This window comes from Peromyscus eremicus, chromosome 15, assembly GCF_949786415.1.
Source record: "Peromyscus eremicus chromosome 15, PerEre_H2_v1, whole genome shotgun sequence".
NCBI lineage: Eukaryota > Metazoa > Chordata > Mammalia > Rodentia > Cricetidae > Peromyscus > Peromyscus eremicus.
Genome location: NC_081431.1, coordinates 14,458,554 through 14,476,685, shown reverse-complemented (window position 1 = coordinate 14,476,685; position 18,132 = coordinate 14,458,554). Strand labels below are relative to the sequence as shown.

The window sequence follows — 18,132 nt, the reverse complement described above, 5'->3', positions numbered from 1 at the left end:
AAAGTGTTGTGTCCATTCCCAAAGCTTGCTTCAAACCGATCATTCTCAAAGGGACAGAACATGATCCAACTGTTCGAAGCTTCCTTGTAGACCTTGACATCTCTGGAACTGATCTGCCAGGGCCTGCTTATTCCACAGACTGAACAGAATTGAAGCTTATTTAATTGAAGGCAACACATTTGCTGCTATGATTGCTGATGACAGAGATCTGTGGGACAAGGCAAAGTCCTCTGTAGCAAATCTGTATAGGTTTCCTAAATTAATTTTTTTTCTGGGGCAAGGAGATATAGATCTCAGTGGACAACTTTGTGGAGTAAGTCCTCACCTTCCATCCTGTTGAGGTGGAGTGTCTCGTTTCTGCCACTGCCCAGTGTACGCCAGGATAGCTGGCCTGCTACCTTCCAGGTCATTGTCTCTGCTTCCCAGTCTTACTAAGATTACAGATCTACATCACCATATCTGGCTTCTTATGTGGGTTCTGGGGATTGAACTCCGGCTTACAAGGAAGTGCTTTTATCTGCCGAGCCATGGCCCCTGTGAGAGTGTTTTTCAGTGCTGGGAACTGAACTTCACAAATGCTAGGCAAGTGCTTATGTCACCCAGCTCCATCTCCAGCCTCGATAGATAACCCCATATTCTTAGTTGATATTTTTCTTTCTTTCTTTTTTTTCTTTTTGGTTTTTCAAGACAGGGTTTCTCTGTGTAGCTTTGCGCCTTTCTTGGATCTCGCTCTGTAGACCAGGCTGGCCTCGAACTCACCAAGATCCACCTGCCTCTGCCTCCCGAGTGCTGGGATTAAAGGCGTGTGCCACCACCGCCCGGTGGTATTTTTTACCAGTTGTAATAGTCAACACAATTGTACTGATAACCTACCTCTTCCCTGCCTACCACGCTTTGAAGCAAGTTCAACATCACATATGTTAAGGTTTAGAATCTTAAAGCATATATGAATATAATGCCAACACTCTATATAAACTATCACTTTTTTTTGGGGGGGGGGAGGTGTCTTGCTATGTAGCTCAGGCAGGTTCAGATCCACAAACCTCCTACTTCTCCCTCCTGAGTAGTAACTAGTTAAGACTATTTACCATTTCTTTGTATTAAATAACCCATGAGGGCTCAAATCTCCCCAGGACTCAAAAAGTTCTGCAGTTGGTTTGTTAACATAGTAATCTAAACAAGCTCCACACATTTGGACAATGTCTATAAAGCTTTTATTTCACTGCAGAAGTCAGAAGAGGGATTGGAGTTAGAGACAGTTGTGAGCTGCCATGTGGGTGCTGAGAATTGAACCTGGGTCCTCTGGAAGCGCAGCCAGTGTTCTAACCACTGAGTCCTCTCTCCAGCCTGGAACTTGGTATGAAGACTAGGATGGCCTTGAAGTCTGCTTTTTCCCTTTTGTTAAATTTTAAACTGTTCTTCAAAAACATTTTAATTTTCTTTCAGTTCAATGTCCGGTAGGATATTTTCACAGATGAGTGGCCTGGCTTTCACATACTAACTTGCCTGAAGACTCTAGAAAACTTAAATGTTTAATTATATGGATACCTCCTGAAATCTCGTGTCATTTAATTTTAATGACACTTACAGATTTTGATTTTTCCAAAGTAGCCACCTACAGACGAAGGGAAGACTATGGTATGACTGCAAACATTAGCTTCGAGGTTTGGTTTGACTCTCTGCTTCATACCCGCTCTCCCTCATCTATAAGCTGGGAATTACCATCTGCCATATAAACCCTATTGTACTTATCTATTACATTACCAAGTGGCTTATTCTAGGAGCTGGAATACACAAAGCACTGAGTGTATTAGCAGTGTATCAGTACCACTCAGTAACCAAGTAGATACACATAAGCAGATAAGTGGTCAGTCCCCTCAAACTCTCTGGTCCTGATTCTGAGTTGTGCTGTCATCACTGGGGAGTAATACAGCTTGGTCTTGTGTTGGTCAAACACCAATCACTGGATAGGTGGCAGGCTGATACCATGTAATTATATTAACAAAAAATTCTCTGGGACTGGAAAGATGGCTCCGCAGTTAAGAGCACCTGCTGAGTCCCACCATCAGTTTCTGATGCTTCACATTCCTGTAGCTCCATCTCCAGGGATCCTACACCCTCTCTAGCTTCAGAGGGCGAGGATGCGCATGCATGCACGCACACACAGATTTTCTCCTTTAACTTATTATTATTTCTGGGCAGGAGGGAGGTTGTTGCAGGAGCTGGTTCTCTGTTCATGTAGGTCCTAGGACTCGAACTTGGGTCATTAGGCTTGGCAACAACCACTATCTTGATGGCTTTTCCCTCTAATGAGAAATCTGAAAATTGGTTTGGAAATCAACCCATGCCTCCCCAGGTTGAGTCTCACACGCACTTCTATTTAAGTACAGGTTCTGGAATCTACCCTTATCCATGACTGGCTGCACAATAGCCTCCTTCAAGGACATTTAGGCTTTCCTTAGGCTCCATTCACAAACTCAGGTCAAGATATGGCCACCAGTTCAGCAAATTAGTCATTTGAGATATAATACAACAAGAATTAATTACTCATTCTGTTTATTGAATTGAGAGAAGGGAATACAAAGGACTGGGCAAGTGCTGTGCACTGACATGGAAAAGGTGTAATTAAAATAAAATTTAAAAATCCAAGTAAAGCAAATCAAAGTTACTGTAATTTCAACCAAACAAAAAAATTTAAAGACATTTAATATACCACACATTTATAAAATAAATGTCAACCAAAAGGTGTCTTGTAAATAATTAGTAGAACAAGTGAAAATAAATATGAGACCTGAAGTTTTTATACTTTAATGAAATAATAAAACAAAGAAATTTAAACTACTAAATATAATCTTGAGAGGCAGTTAAAAAAGCAAACCCCAAAGTTTAAGAACACAATCCTCTGGAAACATCTATCAGTTCATAGTTAACTATTACTCCACACCAACAGCTGTGTGAGCTACATCGCACAAGGCCGTATCACTCTCCATAGCTCAGAAATCTCCAGAGCAACACCCAAATTCTTTGTGATCTCTACAGCTTGGTTTGTAAGCACATACATGCTTTTGTGATCTACTCCCCTCAAAACACACACACACACACACACACACACACACACACACACACACACACACACACACTCTCACTATCAAGAGGCCAATAACATCCCCCCCTCTGAGCCAAAAATGTTATGATTTAATTCTACCATATTGATCCTGATAATGTAAATGTCTAAGTCAAAGATGGGACACAATTAATTTCATTCTTATAAAAATAGACAAGTATTAACCAAGTCTTAAACTCAAGAGAGGGCACTTTACATGTGCACAAGACTTTCAGTAAAAATGACAACCTAGAAGTTGTTTCTAGGATATTTTATGAATCAAGTTCTTCCTTTCTCAAGCACACAAAATCTTATACGACTAACTTCATTAAATCCAGGACATCTGGATCCAGTAGATAGGGATGGGTTTACAGCTTGTGTTTGCAATTCTAGGGCAGCTACTGTAACAATAGCTCAACACTGCAACATTAGATTAAGTCCACCCTGTTTCTAGAAAGTGTCTAAGTGTAAATGCAATTCACCTCTTTCAAGTTAGCGGTTGAAGTGAAATCAGGTATGGGTTTGGAAATGGAGGTAATGCTTTGGCCAGCAAACAAAGGGAGAGTTGCTTAAGTCTGAGACATTAAAGTAAAATTACTAGGTAAAAAAGTATTTTTAAAAAATGGGACACAAAGGATATTAAGACAAATTATCTTCTTTCCTCCCCATTCTTCTGCTGTAAAGTAAATGACAAGGATATGTTCCCTTTCAAGAGATGTGCGACACATTTACCCACTGGGAGGCAGAGGGTCAGTTCTTGTTTGCAGGAACCAACGTCCTAAAAAAGATTTCAAGGCGGGGAGGGGTGGGAAGAAGAATTTTCTATTAATGCCATAGAATGCCAGTCAAGGCAGAACACTCCTAACCACTAATCTTGCTCAATTCCTGCTTGTCTTCTCAGACTAAGGAGATTGCTCTTGGTTCGTCTAGCAGGTGGTTTTCATTACTTATAGTCAGAGAATTCCTTTCTTGTTCTCCCACCCAAGAAAATGGCCAATATATGGGGATATTTGCAAATAAAACTTCCTGTTTTCAACTACTTACCTGGATTACTAGAATGCACTTATCTGGCCAGCGAGAGCAGCAAATACTGCTGGCATGAATACTAACAAAATACAAAACCCAAATCCAAAGCTTTGCCATCTCCCCCAACTAACTCCCACTCTAACTCCTTTTCTCACCCCCCACACACCAACCTCAGTGATCCCCAAATCCAACACTTTACCACTAATAACCAGTTATTTAGAGGAAAAAGACATTTAATTTCATTCTTGCTCTAGCCCTTAATCAATGCATCAACAACAACATCATTTTTAAGCACACGGAATTGAGCCTACTAACCTGATTTTTGGAGCCAAAATTCTCCACTATTTTGATCTATGTGCAAAAAGTATTGGTACTTTTCAGTTTATACATTGGTTAGTATCTTGTGGCTGGCTTGACAGAATTTTCCCTCTTAAGCCTTTATGTTTATCACATTGTCAGAAATTTTCAGTTACTAGCTATAGGTTAGAAAAATCCTGCCACCAGGTTCTTCCATCATAAAAGCTAGGTTTCTTCACCCTCTTTCCCACCTTTCTAACACACTCACTTCATGGTAAATCTATGAAACAGATGCTTCCGGCAAATTGGCACAGTGAAGTACCAGTATATAGAGGAAGCTGCCAGTTAGGACAGACCTGGAAACCACTCACCTAGCTGCTATGAACACCTTTGCATAGTTGTAACTCCACTTTAAAATGTGCCTCACTTTTAGTCCACGTTTTTACTTCTAAGTATTTTTAACTGTACTTCATAGGCACTATGAAAACTTGGATCTAGGTGTGGCTTGGTATACTGGTAGAATCTGAGTGTCAACTGCCCAGTGGGCACAAATTTCAGGAACATTACACATGTACCATATAGTACAATGTAACCACACCTGTAAACAGCCGTGGAGTTCTATGCCCACATTTTGTTAGTGACTGTTACTGTAGAGACTGGGTGTATGTGTTAATGGCGTCAGGGTATATCAATCAAAATACGGTTTGAACTGCACTGAGGTAAAGAGGAGTTGCCACTTAATTATATACAGTTACAAATGAAAATTTTTATTCAAGCTTAAAGTGAAAAGTAATTTAGTAAAGAAATGAAGTACCAGATAAACGGTAACATATTATTTTAACTTAGAAGTATCAAAACAGGCTTTCTCTGATTTTCTAAAGTGGTGGTCTCTGCAAAATGAAGCTTGATGTAATCTTTTTACACACTCATTTGATAAAATCATCGCTGACTACAACCTCTCATTTCCTCACTATGAGCTTTGGGAGAAGGAACTCTTACTTTAAGGCCGAATGTGTTTTCTTCTTCCTTTTCCCGACTTTCCCTCCCTGCTTCTACCCCTCCTATGTGCCCTACACTCCAAGCCTCTCTCCTCTTAGGGCCGTGAAGGGTGTGATCATGGTGAGAATGCTATGGATTTGGCTTGGCCTCAAGGGCAACTTGATACAGGATTTTTTTTTCTTCACCAGGATCTTTGGGAGTAATTCCACTTCTCTTTCCAATAGCTGTGGTCACCCTGATCATATCTACTGAAAAACAGGGAATTTCAAGAGAGACTGTTAGACCCAGCAGCTATGGGGTTTAAAAACACCATGAACATCAGACATTAGATGGAGTCTTCAAAATGAGAGCCTTTTTCCATAAAGGAAACCATCCCTTAAACTAAGGGGGAGGAGAGGGAGAGACTGTCCACAGCACCAGTTTGAATGAGGTTCAGTATGGCAACATCTGAGAAGTTGAGAAGGAATCTTTGTTAAATTCCAGTGTCCCTATATGTTGGGCATTAAGGGCAATTAGGAGAAATGACTGAGGTTTGAATCCCAGTTGACGTATGTTTGTAACCTGCTGAATTCTAAGTCTCAACGACACTATAAATTCCCCAAGTGGGTCTATCTTCTGATCTCTACTTTACTAGATCGCACCAAGTCCAGAAGAACTTGGAACAAACTTTCGTGAAAACCTAGACTGACAGCTGATTTTTCATGTTTGTGTATTTATAAAATTCTCCTTTTGAATCTTGAATTTCTTCAACATCAGGTACTGATGTCCCTTCGGGAATAAAATAAAAAGGGGGAACCTTCAGAGTATCTCTCTGGCTTTCCTGTGCCATGTCCTTCTGAGCACTGTTTCTGACCATGCCATGTCTCAGGTGGTACCCCAGAAGAGCATCAGTTACACTGCATATCTGAGTCACAGAGGAAACTGTTTTTAAGCTGGTTTAGATTCCAAATGTATACAAATGAAGTCACTTTAATCCTATAAATACTTCTTAATTTATTTTTAAAAAATTGTGCTGTTAACCCTTTTACGGGGCAACAAGCTATGTGAAAAGTACAAAACTTTTTGTCAAATGTAATATTGAGAGTGCTTTTGACATAGTTCACTGGTTTATCATCTGATCAGTATATACTGCGCAACGGGCAAGGCTAGAATCCATGAACCAAGCTGCAAAGATCTCAAGCTAAATAAGGCGGAAAGATTTGGAGAAACAAAAGGAAAATTCTTTCCTGTCCAATGTATACTCTTCAGACTAATGAACTCTTCCTATCAAGCCTTCTAAACTGTTAAATAAAGTTTCCAAACAAGCATTTGAACTTCATTACACAGAAGAGCAACAAGAATGGTATCCCACCAGACAAAAGGCAGGAGGGAAAAAATATATATACTGAGTTCAATGGGTAAGCCTGAATGCAGTACAGTTCTTCACAACCGATGGGGAATATTCAACATGGTGTCCAACAACGTTCTAACGACGTGCTTCATCAACTGGTTACTATGAAGCAAGGTGGAAAGGTTTGGCCCCAATCGGGCTTCAGAAATGGTTCTTTTTTCATGACGAGCATGTCTGTCCAGCTATCAATCATGTTTGTTTGCACCAAATCCCAAGCCATTAAAATACGACTAATTTTAAGTTAAACAGAAGTCGTCTGCTCCAATTCGCCATCAACTATCCATGCTACTGCATTCCTCTGAATGACGCCAAGACGAAAATGTGCAGAGAAAAAGAAAAAAAGAAAAGATATGTTAGAAAGTTTCAAAATTTGCATTAGGACATAACAGCAGAATAAGTAACAATAAACAAATTCTTGATATTTTCATAGTCCTTAACTTTTTAGGTTATATTTTTATAATGTAACCTCATTATTATTATTAATGTAGGAAAAGAAATGAATAATTATATTAGAATTTCCTAATTTTATGTTACTTTGGGTGGGGGCAGCAATGAGACAGGGTCTCACTGTGTAGCTCTGGCCGGCCATGAACTCAGAGATCTACCTGCCTCTGCCTCCAGAGGGCTGGGATTAAAGACATGCATAATCATGACTGACAGAATTCCCTATTTTTAAAATTAACCTTGAAATAGATAATTAGAATAAGAAAATCTTTGTTAGTTTATAATAAGAAAGACAAAAGAACACTCTGGTAATACAAGGCAGCGCTGCACCCTCAACTATGTATTTAATCCATTCAGCTGCCGAAGCTTGAGGTCTACAGCCTCACCCAGCTCCTTTTGGGAGAAGTGTATATATGACCTTTAGTGAGATAGAGTTCACATACGATGAACACACACTCATTTAAAATACTTACTAGTTTTAGTATACTGACAGCTTGTACAACATCAGCACACAGTTTTAGACCAACTTCACCATCTCAGCAATCACGTATACCCTCATAAAAAAAAACTACTCCTCTGGTCTCGGTGGACTGGCCTATTTTTAGACCAATTCAATATAAAATGTAATCACAGCATATGGTGTGTCTGTATGTTTTGTTTCTGATATATTTCATTTAGCATACTGTTTTCAAGGTTCATGCACCTTATATAGCATGTATAAATACTTAATCCTATTCCATTTTATAACCCCCACCACACAAAAACCAGAAAGTTACTAAGGCAATCAGTCTTGCAACTCGTTACAAAAGATCAGCAACTTCTCTTCAAAATAAATTGTTAAGCCAGGAGCTAGAGTGATAGCTCAGCATTAAAAAAACAATGGCTGTCCTTACAGAGGACCCTGGTTCGATTCCCAGATCATACATGGTGGGTTTTAAAAAAAGATTCTAACTCCAGTCCCAGGGAATCAGATGGTCTCTTCTGGCCTCTGTGGGCACCACACATGTGGTATAGATTCATATTCAGGCAAAACACCGTAACACATAAAGATACATTTGTTGGGCAAATAAGATGGCACCATGGGCAAAAGACTTGCTGCTAGGCTTGAAGACCTGAGTTCAACAGAACCCACATGGGGGAAAGAGACCAACTCCAGCAAGCTGTCCACTGACTTCAACATAGCATGTGTATCCACCACCCTCCTGCATACAATAAATGTACATAAAGAACCTTTTTATATGTATAAAGTTTTGAATTAAGTATTTAAATGACATATGTAACTTTATGCTACAGTTTTTGAACATTATCTTTAATCCACTTACATGTTCAAATTCCTATTCTAAGCAGGTACAATTTATTTAAAAAAATAATGTTTTCATTGTATGTGTGGGAAGACTCCAAAGGATATCCTCAAAAAGTAGTTCTTTTATTTGAAATGAGAATGACTGTATTTGTAGGGTCAGCCTTATGTTGGTGTAGAATAATGGACGCTGCTGAATTGGGCCTGATCTTGCAAGTGAGCCAGTATTCAGCATACCCACTGAAGTGACTCACATTCACCAAAGTCACAAAGTACAAAGTGCAACTCTTAGCCCATTGTGCTGCAAGACAGTACCCCTTATGAGATGAAGCTGCTACGTAAGGACCAGTCCTATCCTACTTCTTCCAATCACATTCTGAATGACTAATAAAGTATAAAAGTACAGATAATTACAGATGCAGATCTCCAAAGACCATATCTTAGAAACTGGGCCTTGAAACTTAGGACAACTAAAAGTCTTGGTTGATTTCCCAGGAGTATCAGATAGTAAAAACCAACAGAAAAGGCCTCCAAGGTCCCATGCAACTTGATGCAGTAGTTCTAACAGTTTTTAATTCTCATCTCTGTGTTTTGCTCTGTTTTGTTTTGTTTTTCGAGACAGGGTTTTTCTGTGTAGTCCTGGAATTCACTCTGTCGACCAGGCTAGCCTCGAACTCAGAGATCTGTCTGCCTCTGCCTCCTGAGTCCTGGGATTAAAGGCCTGCACCACCACTGCCTGGTCTCATCCCTGTGTTTTAAAAACAATAGCTAACTTCCCTCCAAGGAAACTCTTTAGTTGAAATCGTTCCATGTGTTTCTTACTAAATCACTTAGTGGGAAGTTGGACGACAGACAGCTTTAGCAGTTAAAAGCACTTGCAGCTCTTGCAGAGGATTGTCATTCTGTTCCCAGCATGCACATCAGGTAGCACGGGCACACAGGCACACACATGAGAAAAACAAAACAAAAACACCAACCACTTCGGTGGGACATACTGAACAAAACAATCTGTAAGTAAGTTATTTCCTTCTAAACGAGACATTTTTACTTGTTCTCTTTGAGGAAAAAAAAAAAAAGATATTTACATAAAATTTCTTATTACTTCTCTCTAGTACTATTATATTTAATCAAGAATTTGTCCTCATCTGTTAGCTTTATGACTTTCTTCATCTTCAAGTATCAAGGTGGTGGGAAAACTTTCCAGACCTAGACTTGCCGAAATGGCAGCATTCAACAAGTTAACGGGGGTCTGCCATATTTTGGTTCCTTCCCTATAAAATGAAAATAAAAATGTTTCTCTTACAAGACCATGAACACATGTGAGAGCAAATATACTCTGAGCATGCTACTTGGCACATAGGCAGCATAGGAAATTTAGTTCCTTCCTCTTTCTCTCGTCATAGTTAATGTTAGTATGCTATACAGTGCTAACATATTAGGAAAACCCCAAAATGATGCTCATTAAAATGAAAGTTTCTCAAATTTTATACATTGGTTAGTTCTCATGTATATAAAATGTTTCATGTAATATCACATTTACATAGCATGAGAAAACAACATTTTAATAAAATTTGTATGTATGTGCATGCAAGTGCATGCCTGCAAAGTGCAAGATGTGTGGAGGTCAGAGGACAACCCTGGTGTCAGTTTTGCCTTCCACTGAGAGGAAAAAATCTCTCCTGTTCTCCGCTGCACATGTCTGCCTAGCTGGCCTGACAGCTTCTGGGAATCCTCCTATGTGTCCACCTCCCATGTTCCGTGAGAACAAAGAGATTACAGACTCACATCATGTACACCGGCATTACATGGGTTCTGGGATCCAAACTCAAGTCTTCTCACTTATGGGGCAAGCACTTACCTCACACTTAACCCCCAAATTTTAAAGTATTATTGGTAACCTGATGTAAATGAGGTGGCACACTCTAGCTTATTTCCTTCATTGCCTCTTCAAAAACAACAAATAAAACCTAATCTTAGAGTTCTAAGATTTTCCGTAAAGTGAAATAGGTGAAATAAAAAAGTCATATTCCACATTTAAATTGCTATTTAAAAGTATTCTAACTCAGAGCAATGTTTCACCTGGAGAAAACAAGGACTGTGCAGGACTTACCTTCAATATTCTGGTGGTCTATGAAAGGTGCTGGTCCCCATATTCTAACAGTGCCGTCATCAGAGGCACTGGCCATCATAGATGGAATCTGTGGGTTCCAGCTAACACAATTTACTGTGCGCGTGTGCCCTGTCAGCTCCGCAATCGGCAGCTCACTTCGTTTGTGCCAGATGTAAACCTTGTGATCTAAATGTAGAGCAGTTCAGAGAAATGGTAGAAAGCTGTGTTACTAACAAAATCACTGACCCTAAATTACCATTTACTACACACACAACACGATTCTTCAATATTATAACTTGAAGGGAAAGAAAAATAAAAAATAGTTTAATAAATTAATTTTGTGAAAAGCCATGTTAATACATTATAATTTTTTTTCTCTGTTCAAAGTAAATAGCTCTGAAGGCACAAAAACAACTTGCAATAGTCTGTCCATATGTGACTAATGAATAATCGCAATCTGTGGCAAGATGGCTCAGCAGTTAAGAGTGCTTATTGCTCTTGTAGAGGACCAGAGTTCAGAGTTCAGTTCCCAAGAACCTATGTAGGGTGGCTCAGGACCGTAGGCATCCTCTTCTGAACTCTGCATTCACATTTATGTGTGCACACAGACATACACATAAAACATTTTTTTTCAGAGATTAAGAGCACTTGTTGCTCTTTTTTTTTTTTTTTTTTAAATGTGTAGCCCAGGCTGGCCTCGAACTCGTGATCCTCCTGCCTCCGCCTCCTTCAGCAAATCCTACCGGCGTGCGCCACCACAACCGGCTCTTTTTTTTTTTTTTTTTAAAGATTTATTTATTTATTATATATACAGAAGAGGGAGCCAGATCTCATTACAGATGGTTGTGAGCCACCATGTGGGTGCTGGGAATCGAACTCAGGACCTCTGGAAGAGCAGTCAGTGCTCTTAACCTCTGAGCCATCTCTCCAGCCCATTTTTTTTAACAGAAAAACTCCAATTACAATGAAGGTATTTGACCATAAACTAGTCCAGAACAGAGATGCTGCTGCATTCTGTAGAGATGAGAGAAACAAGGTATCCAAACTGAAAAACCACAAGGAGAGTAAAACCTTTATGGGAAGCTTACAAAGTACTCTGCATGTAATTGATGAAGTGGGTACTGTGCTTCCCCTACACTGTAGAGACGGTACCTGAAGTAGGGAGAGGTTAAGCCCCTCTAAGGTCTACAGTGCAGGTAGACCTCTTAACTGTGGCTCTGCTTAGGGATTACTGCAACCACCTCATATTGAGTACCTTCTGTAGAGCTTCTAGAAGATGATCATAAGTGACCATAAAAAAATCAAATCCACTACAGCTTGGGAATAAGCTAATTAGTAGATGATACTTCTAAACTGACAACAGAACCCCAGGATAAATCAGTTCTTTATTATGACAATCTATTGGTTAAATAATGGGTCAATGTGGAAATCTGTGAGTGGGTGTGCTGCCTCTATGTTTCAAGTGGTAGAACTAAGGGCATGGACCACCACACCTGGTGATTAGTTGTATTTCAGTCAAAGAGCACAGGTTTGAAAAGTGGGAAGATGATACACACCTTTGATTCCAGAACTTGGGGGGGTGGGGTGGGCAGATTTCTGTGAATTCTGGTTCATATGTACACATGTTCAACGAGGTATTTGCTGCTAAGGTAGCAAAACTAGGATCTGCAGCCATCAAAGTCAAAATGATATGGTTTATGCTGACTATGTTCTATGTGCTATCTGTCTGGCAAATCAACTGCCTATGTAAAGACAGTCTGTAGCCCAAGCAGTCTCAGACTCACTATGTAGCAAAGGATGATCCTGAACTTTCTGATCCTCCTCCCTGTACCTAGTGCTGTGATTACAGGTGTGAGCCACCATGTATGGTTTATGTGTGAGGGACTGAACCCAGGACTGGGTGTGCGCTGACAAGCACAATACCAACTGAGCTACCACAATCTCAAATCCCTAGTTTTCCTATATATTTTAGGGTATTTAGTGGGATTCTGAAATATAGTACTTAAAAATTAATAGTAGAATAATTACTGTGGTCATCCTGGGAAATTTCTATATATAGCTGGAGTTCAAAACATTTTTAGAACCTTTCTATATAACTTGGAATAATGAAAAACTAATTTCTCTACTGTTCAGGCACATGTTTAAATACAGATGTTTTTCACCTACACACCAAGTTTAGTAGAAGGGACAGGTGTGTGAATTTGAGCTTTCCTGAAACCATTAACAACTACCAGGCATAAAAGTGGTACTTAGACATACATACTCACTATCTTTAAGAAAAATAATCAAACTCAACTTTTCCCATAGTCTTAGTAGAAATAATGACTGTGTTAAAACACAGATAAATCATAATAATTAATCCCAACTTTTGGTTTTGGAGACAGGTTCTTTCTACACAGTCCTGGCTGTCCTGGAACTATGTAGACCAGGCTGGCCTCGAACTCACAGAAATCCACTTGTCTCTGCCTCCACCTCCCAGTGCTAGGATTAAAGGCATGTGCCACTATGACCAGCAAGCCCGACTTTTACCAACCTTTAAAAACTATCAGTCCCATGAAAAAACAAGTCTATAAAGGTATAATGACTTAAGTAAATTTTGATTTGATCCGAACATCAAACATACTTCTAACACATGATTATTAGGACAGGTTGCACTGATCTGAAACAGTAAGAAGGGGCTCAACCATAGAACACTAGCGGCCTGAGGCCCCTGGGATCTATCCCCAACACCACAAAGGAAAATGAACAAGCAATCAAAACCAAAACCAAACACCAAGGATTCAAGCCATTCCCCAAAAGGTAACATTAAGAATATATGGGATAAACTACTAAGAAATTTAATCTCCTATCTTAGGCTTCCTGAAAAATAAGCTACCCTGATAAAGAGTATTATAGCCCTTTAAATGAACCTGTCCTGGTGAACCAGCAGTGGCAGACACTTTAAATGAACCTGTCCTGGTGAACCAGCAGTGGCAGACACTTTAAATGAACCTGTCCTGGTGAACCAGCAGTGACAGACACTTTAAATGAACCTGTCCAGGCGAACCAGCAATGACAGACATCTTACCTTCACTGCCACTAGCGATGAAGTCTTCATTATGGCCTCCAAAACATGAATGAATTGTATAAAACCCTTGTGTGACACCTTGATATTTCCTTACTAAAACTCTGTCTTGCAAGTCCCATAAATGAACTCCCTGCAGGCAAAAAGAAAGAAAAAGAAGTTTTTGTTGTTATTGTTTTTTTGGATAGGGCTTTCCCTCTATGACCTTTTTTTTAAAAAAAAGACAATCTCATTGTGTACTCCAGGCTAGCTTGGAGCTGATAGACCCTCACAAGTCCCTTTTCTTTCTTTTTTTTTTTTGAAGACAGGTTTTCTCTGTGTAGCCCTGGCTGGCTGTTCTAGAACTTACGCTGTAGACCGGGCTGGCCTCGAATTCAGAGATCCACCTGCCTCTGCCTCCTGAGTGCTGGGACTGAAAGTGTCTGGCACTATGCCCCACCCTCCCAAGTTTTTTAGAGTATAGGCATGTATGACATCAATAAGCTTAGTAGGTTTTTTGTTTTAGTTTTTAAAAGACAATCTAGCCCACCTTCCTAATGCTGTGACCTTTAACACAGTTCCTCATGCTGTGGGGACCCCCAACCGCAAAATTATTTTTGTTGCTACTTCATGACTGTAATTTTGTGACTGTTATGAATTGTAATGTAAAATCTGATAGGCAGGATATCTAACAAGCCAATCCTGTGAAGGATTGTTCAACCCCAAAATGGTCTTGATCCACAGGTTGAGACCTGCTGATCTAGCCCAATGGCTTGGAACTGCTTTTAAATTCAGAGAGATTGCCCATTTACACCTCCTGAGTGCTGGGATTAAAAGTGTGGGCTGCCACACCCAGTCTCAAAAGAATCTTTAACAGTAATTTGTGAATATTCCTTTGTCCACTGGAGCATTCTTATTTTCTATTTGTGCAAAACACCAGTACTTCAATAAACTTGTAGCTGATCCCTACACACTTAAGCACTAAACACAGATATTTAATAGCTAGATTTAATAATTTTCACAAAGCTGAATTTTTCTGAAAGCTGTAAAACAAACAAACAAACAAACAACATACCTGAGTTGCTACATTTAACAAAGCTAATCGGCCATTTTTTGAAATAGTAAATGACATAATAGGATGATCTTCTTGTACTCTGTAATCAGAAATAATTTGTCAGGAACAGCAAACAAAGAGTCAAGAACTTCAAATTATGATAGACTATAAACTATTACAGCTTAAATGACATTTTTGCCTTATATATGTCTATCAGAATGAGTTAACAAATACCCCCTGAACACCAACTCAAATCACCACAAAACATAAAACAAATAAAACTGCTTTTCTGGAAAAGCCCAACTGTATACATATTTTGGTATAAATTAGATCATTTCCTTTTTTTTCGGGGGGGGGGGGGGGGGGACACGGGTAGGATTCAAGACAGAGTTTCTCTGTGCAGCCCTGGCTGTCCTGGAACTCTTTTTGTAGACCAGGCTGGCCTTGAACTCACAGATTGGCTGGCCTCTGCCTCCCATGTGCTGGAATTAAAGGCATGCGACACTGCACCCTGCTAAATTAGATCATTTCTACTGGAAGCAAAATAATAGTTACATGTTCCTATCTGTAAGGTCCTCAAAGTTGTAGCCCCGGATCCTCTGGTGTGTGTCAGAAGCCAGCACAGTCTTCCCATCACTCAAGCACCATAGGCATTGCACTCGCACCCCCTCCCAGGAGTCCAAAAGATTTCCATCCAGGTCCTAAGCAGGGAAACAAAACAAAAAAAAAAAAACAAGCCTGATGTAAATGCTTGGCAATGCCTCATGAAAATAGCTTTGTTTTTTTCCTAGCCAAACTACTCTACAAGTATTTTAACTTAGGAGAGTTCGACCACAGGTCTGTAAACACTGCACTCTGACATGCAAAGCTGTGATACGAAAAGAAGAGAACTAGGAATTAATAGCTTATACCCTGCTAGAATAAGCAATGAATTCTAGAAGCTTCATTTTACTAGAAAGTGGCAACTTGCAATAGCTACCCAAGGAGATATTGGATTGCCAGTGAGCTGCCCTGGAAGTATGTTAAATGACCTACCCAGAAGAAATGAAGCCTGTGGTATAGCCTATTAAGATCTGTTTTATTCCACAAAGGTCAACTACAGACAGTTTATCTAAATAAACACCTAACTGAATCTGAAAACACCTACTGGAACCACGTGAGACAGTGGTACGTGTGACATGTGGAACCTAGACAAAGCATAAGGACACTGCATTTGTATGTCACAGGACAGTTTACCTTGGTTGAATCAAATAAGTTATAATTGCCAGGTGTGGTGGTACACGCCTTTAATCCCAGCACTCTGCAGGCACATGCAGGAGGATCTTTGTGAGCCTGGGGTTCATCTGGTCTATACAGGGAGTGCTAGGGTAGCCAGTGCTACATGGTGACCCTGACTCAGAAACAACATCCAAATCTCAATCAACACAGCAGCTGGTGACCATAAGTTCCTTGAAATGACTGAAAAATTCTGTCAGCACCCATCACTTTTTTAAAAATTATATTGGTATGTGTGAGGGTATGTGCACGTGTGTAGTTACCCACAGAAGCCAGAAGAGGGCCTCAGATCCTCTGACAGCAGTGAGAAGTGGTTGTGAGCCACCCAACATGGGACCTTGTAATAGCACAGCATGCTCAACTGCTGCGCCATCCCTTCAGCCCCAGCATTTCTTACTTTCAGTTCTCAAACATTTCCACTCTGTCCATTCATGAAATTCAGCATTCCTGTGCGTTTGCTGTCATTTCACACAGCGTCTCCTATACTCCAAGCTGACCATGTAGCCAAGGAGGACCTTGAACTTAGGATCCCATAGTTCCTAACCTCCCAAGTGCTAGAATTAGAGTATGTGCCATCAGGCCTTGTTCACGCTGAGCTACATCCTCAGCTCTACAACACTGCTTCTGGAGACGGGGGGCTCACTCTATAGTCTAGGCTGTATCTAACTCACTACAGCCCAGGCTACTTTTTAACTCTTGGCAATTTTTCCACCTCAATCTCCCAAGTGCAGGGATTATATGCATGGGCCACCATGCCTGGCTAGCACTATTTTTCTTAAAAAGGCCTAAACGCACTCAAAAGAAAACGCTGAACTTTTCAGTCCTATAAATTAGTACCTTTGTTTTTTTTTTTTTTTTTTTGTTTTTCGAGACAGGGTTTCTCTGTGTAGCTTTGCGCCTTTCCTGGAACTCGCTTTGGAGACCAGGCTGGCCTCGAACTCACAGAGATCCGCCTGGCTCTGCCTCCCAAGTGCTGGGATTAAAGGCGTGCGCCACCACCGCCCGGCTGTACCTTTGTTTTTGAGACAGGGTCTCACTATGTTCTCCTGACTGGCCTAGAACTCAGAGATCCACCTGCCTCTGCCTCCTAGATGCTGGGATAATAGTCACCATGCCCAGCTAATTTTATACTTTTCAGGAATACCTGAAGTGGTTTTAAAAATACAAAAGAAGTAACAAAAAATTCTATTAAATATTCACTTAAGAGGATGGTAAATAAGTTTTCATATATTGTGTCAAGTGAATCTTAATTTTATTTACTTATTTATTGATTTTGGAGATGGGAGTGGGTTTTACATGTAGCCCTGGCTGGCCTGTAGAACTTACAAAGATCTGCCTGCCTCTACTGGTCAAGTGCTGTGATTTAAAGTGTGTCCCATCATGCCTGGCAACTGTAATTCTAAAACGAATTCAACAACTCAATTTCCTTTCCAATAGGCATTCAGTACTTACACACTGATAGAACTGCCCACGCTGACCTCCAGTCACGAAGCGTTTCCCATCTGGATTCCAGGCTACACTGGTCAAACTGTCTTCATGAGATTGGCTCATTTTTGTTCTTAGTTCTCCCGTCTGTAAGGAAATGAAACTGTGGATAAGACATTCGAGATTCCTAAGGGTCTACGTAAAGACAGACAGACTGGAAAGGGAGGGAGAAGAAGAGGAGGAAGGAAGAAGAAAGTAGGTAGAAGGTAGCCATAAGAATGGAAGGTGCCTGGGGTATTTTACTAGTGCACCACCACTGCTAATCAGAGAAATGGTGATTTCAACTGGCCTCATCAGAACCAAGACTACAGCACTCAAAGAAAAATTTAAAGCTCACATATAATAAGCTTTAATAAATTTTAATAAATTTCTCATCTTAAAAGAATTAAACTAAAATGTAATTTTTCACAATCAAGACAATGAAAAGCCCAAAGCTACAAACTTAAATCCTTCTGAGCCTCCATCTCAGTCCAAAATTCTTTATCAATTTTATCCTAAAACTAGTTAATGCAATTAGCAATTCCTTAAGAACATGATTAATAGCTAGTAAAACTATGCCCTTAAAACCCGCTAAGGGCAATTTTAATTACGCTAAATATCATATTC

At 40.0% G+C, this 18,132-nt stretch overlaps 1 protein-coding gene across 5 annotated transcripts in view; it reads right to left on the bottom strand.

Moving 5' to 3' along the window:
- Nucleotides 1-2,539: 2,539 nt before the first annotated feature.
- Wdr26 (WD repeat domain 26) overlaps nt 2,540-18,132 on the bottom strand; it is a 43,838-nt gene continuing 28,245 nt past the window's right edge. For 2 of the 5 annotated variants that reach the window (XR_009383331.1, XR_009383333.1), the window contains exons 9-15: nt 17,494-17,613; nt 15,322-15,467; nt 14,788-14,866; nt 13,737-13,866; nt 10,670-10,855; nt 9,645-9,830; nt 2,540-7,113 (exon numbers count right to left, since the gene is read on the bottom strand). Coding sequence is in view for 2 of the 5 variants with exons in the window: in XM_059281104.1 (XP_059137087.1) it covers nt 7,088-7,113; nt 10,670-10,855; nt 13,737-13,866; nt 14,788-14,866; nt 15,322-15,467; nt 17,494-17,613 (687 nt within the window). In the remaining 3 variants the exon portion in view is untranslated. The remainder of the gene's footprint in view (nt 7,114-9,644; nt 9,831-10,669; nt 10,856-13,736; nt 13,867-14,787; nt 14,867-15,321; nt 15,468-17,493; nt 17,614-18,132) is intronic. The other 3 variants (XM_059281104.1, XM_059281105.1, XR_009383332.1) reach the window with 2 other exon arrangements.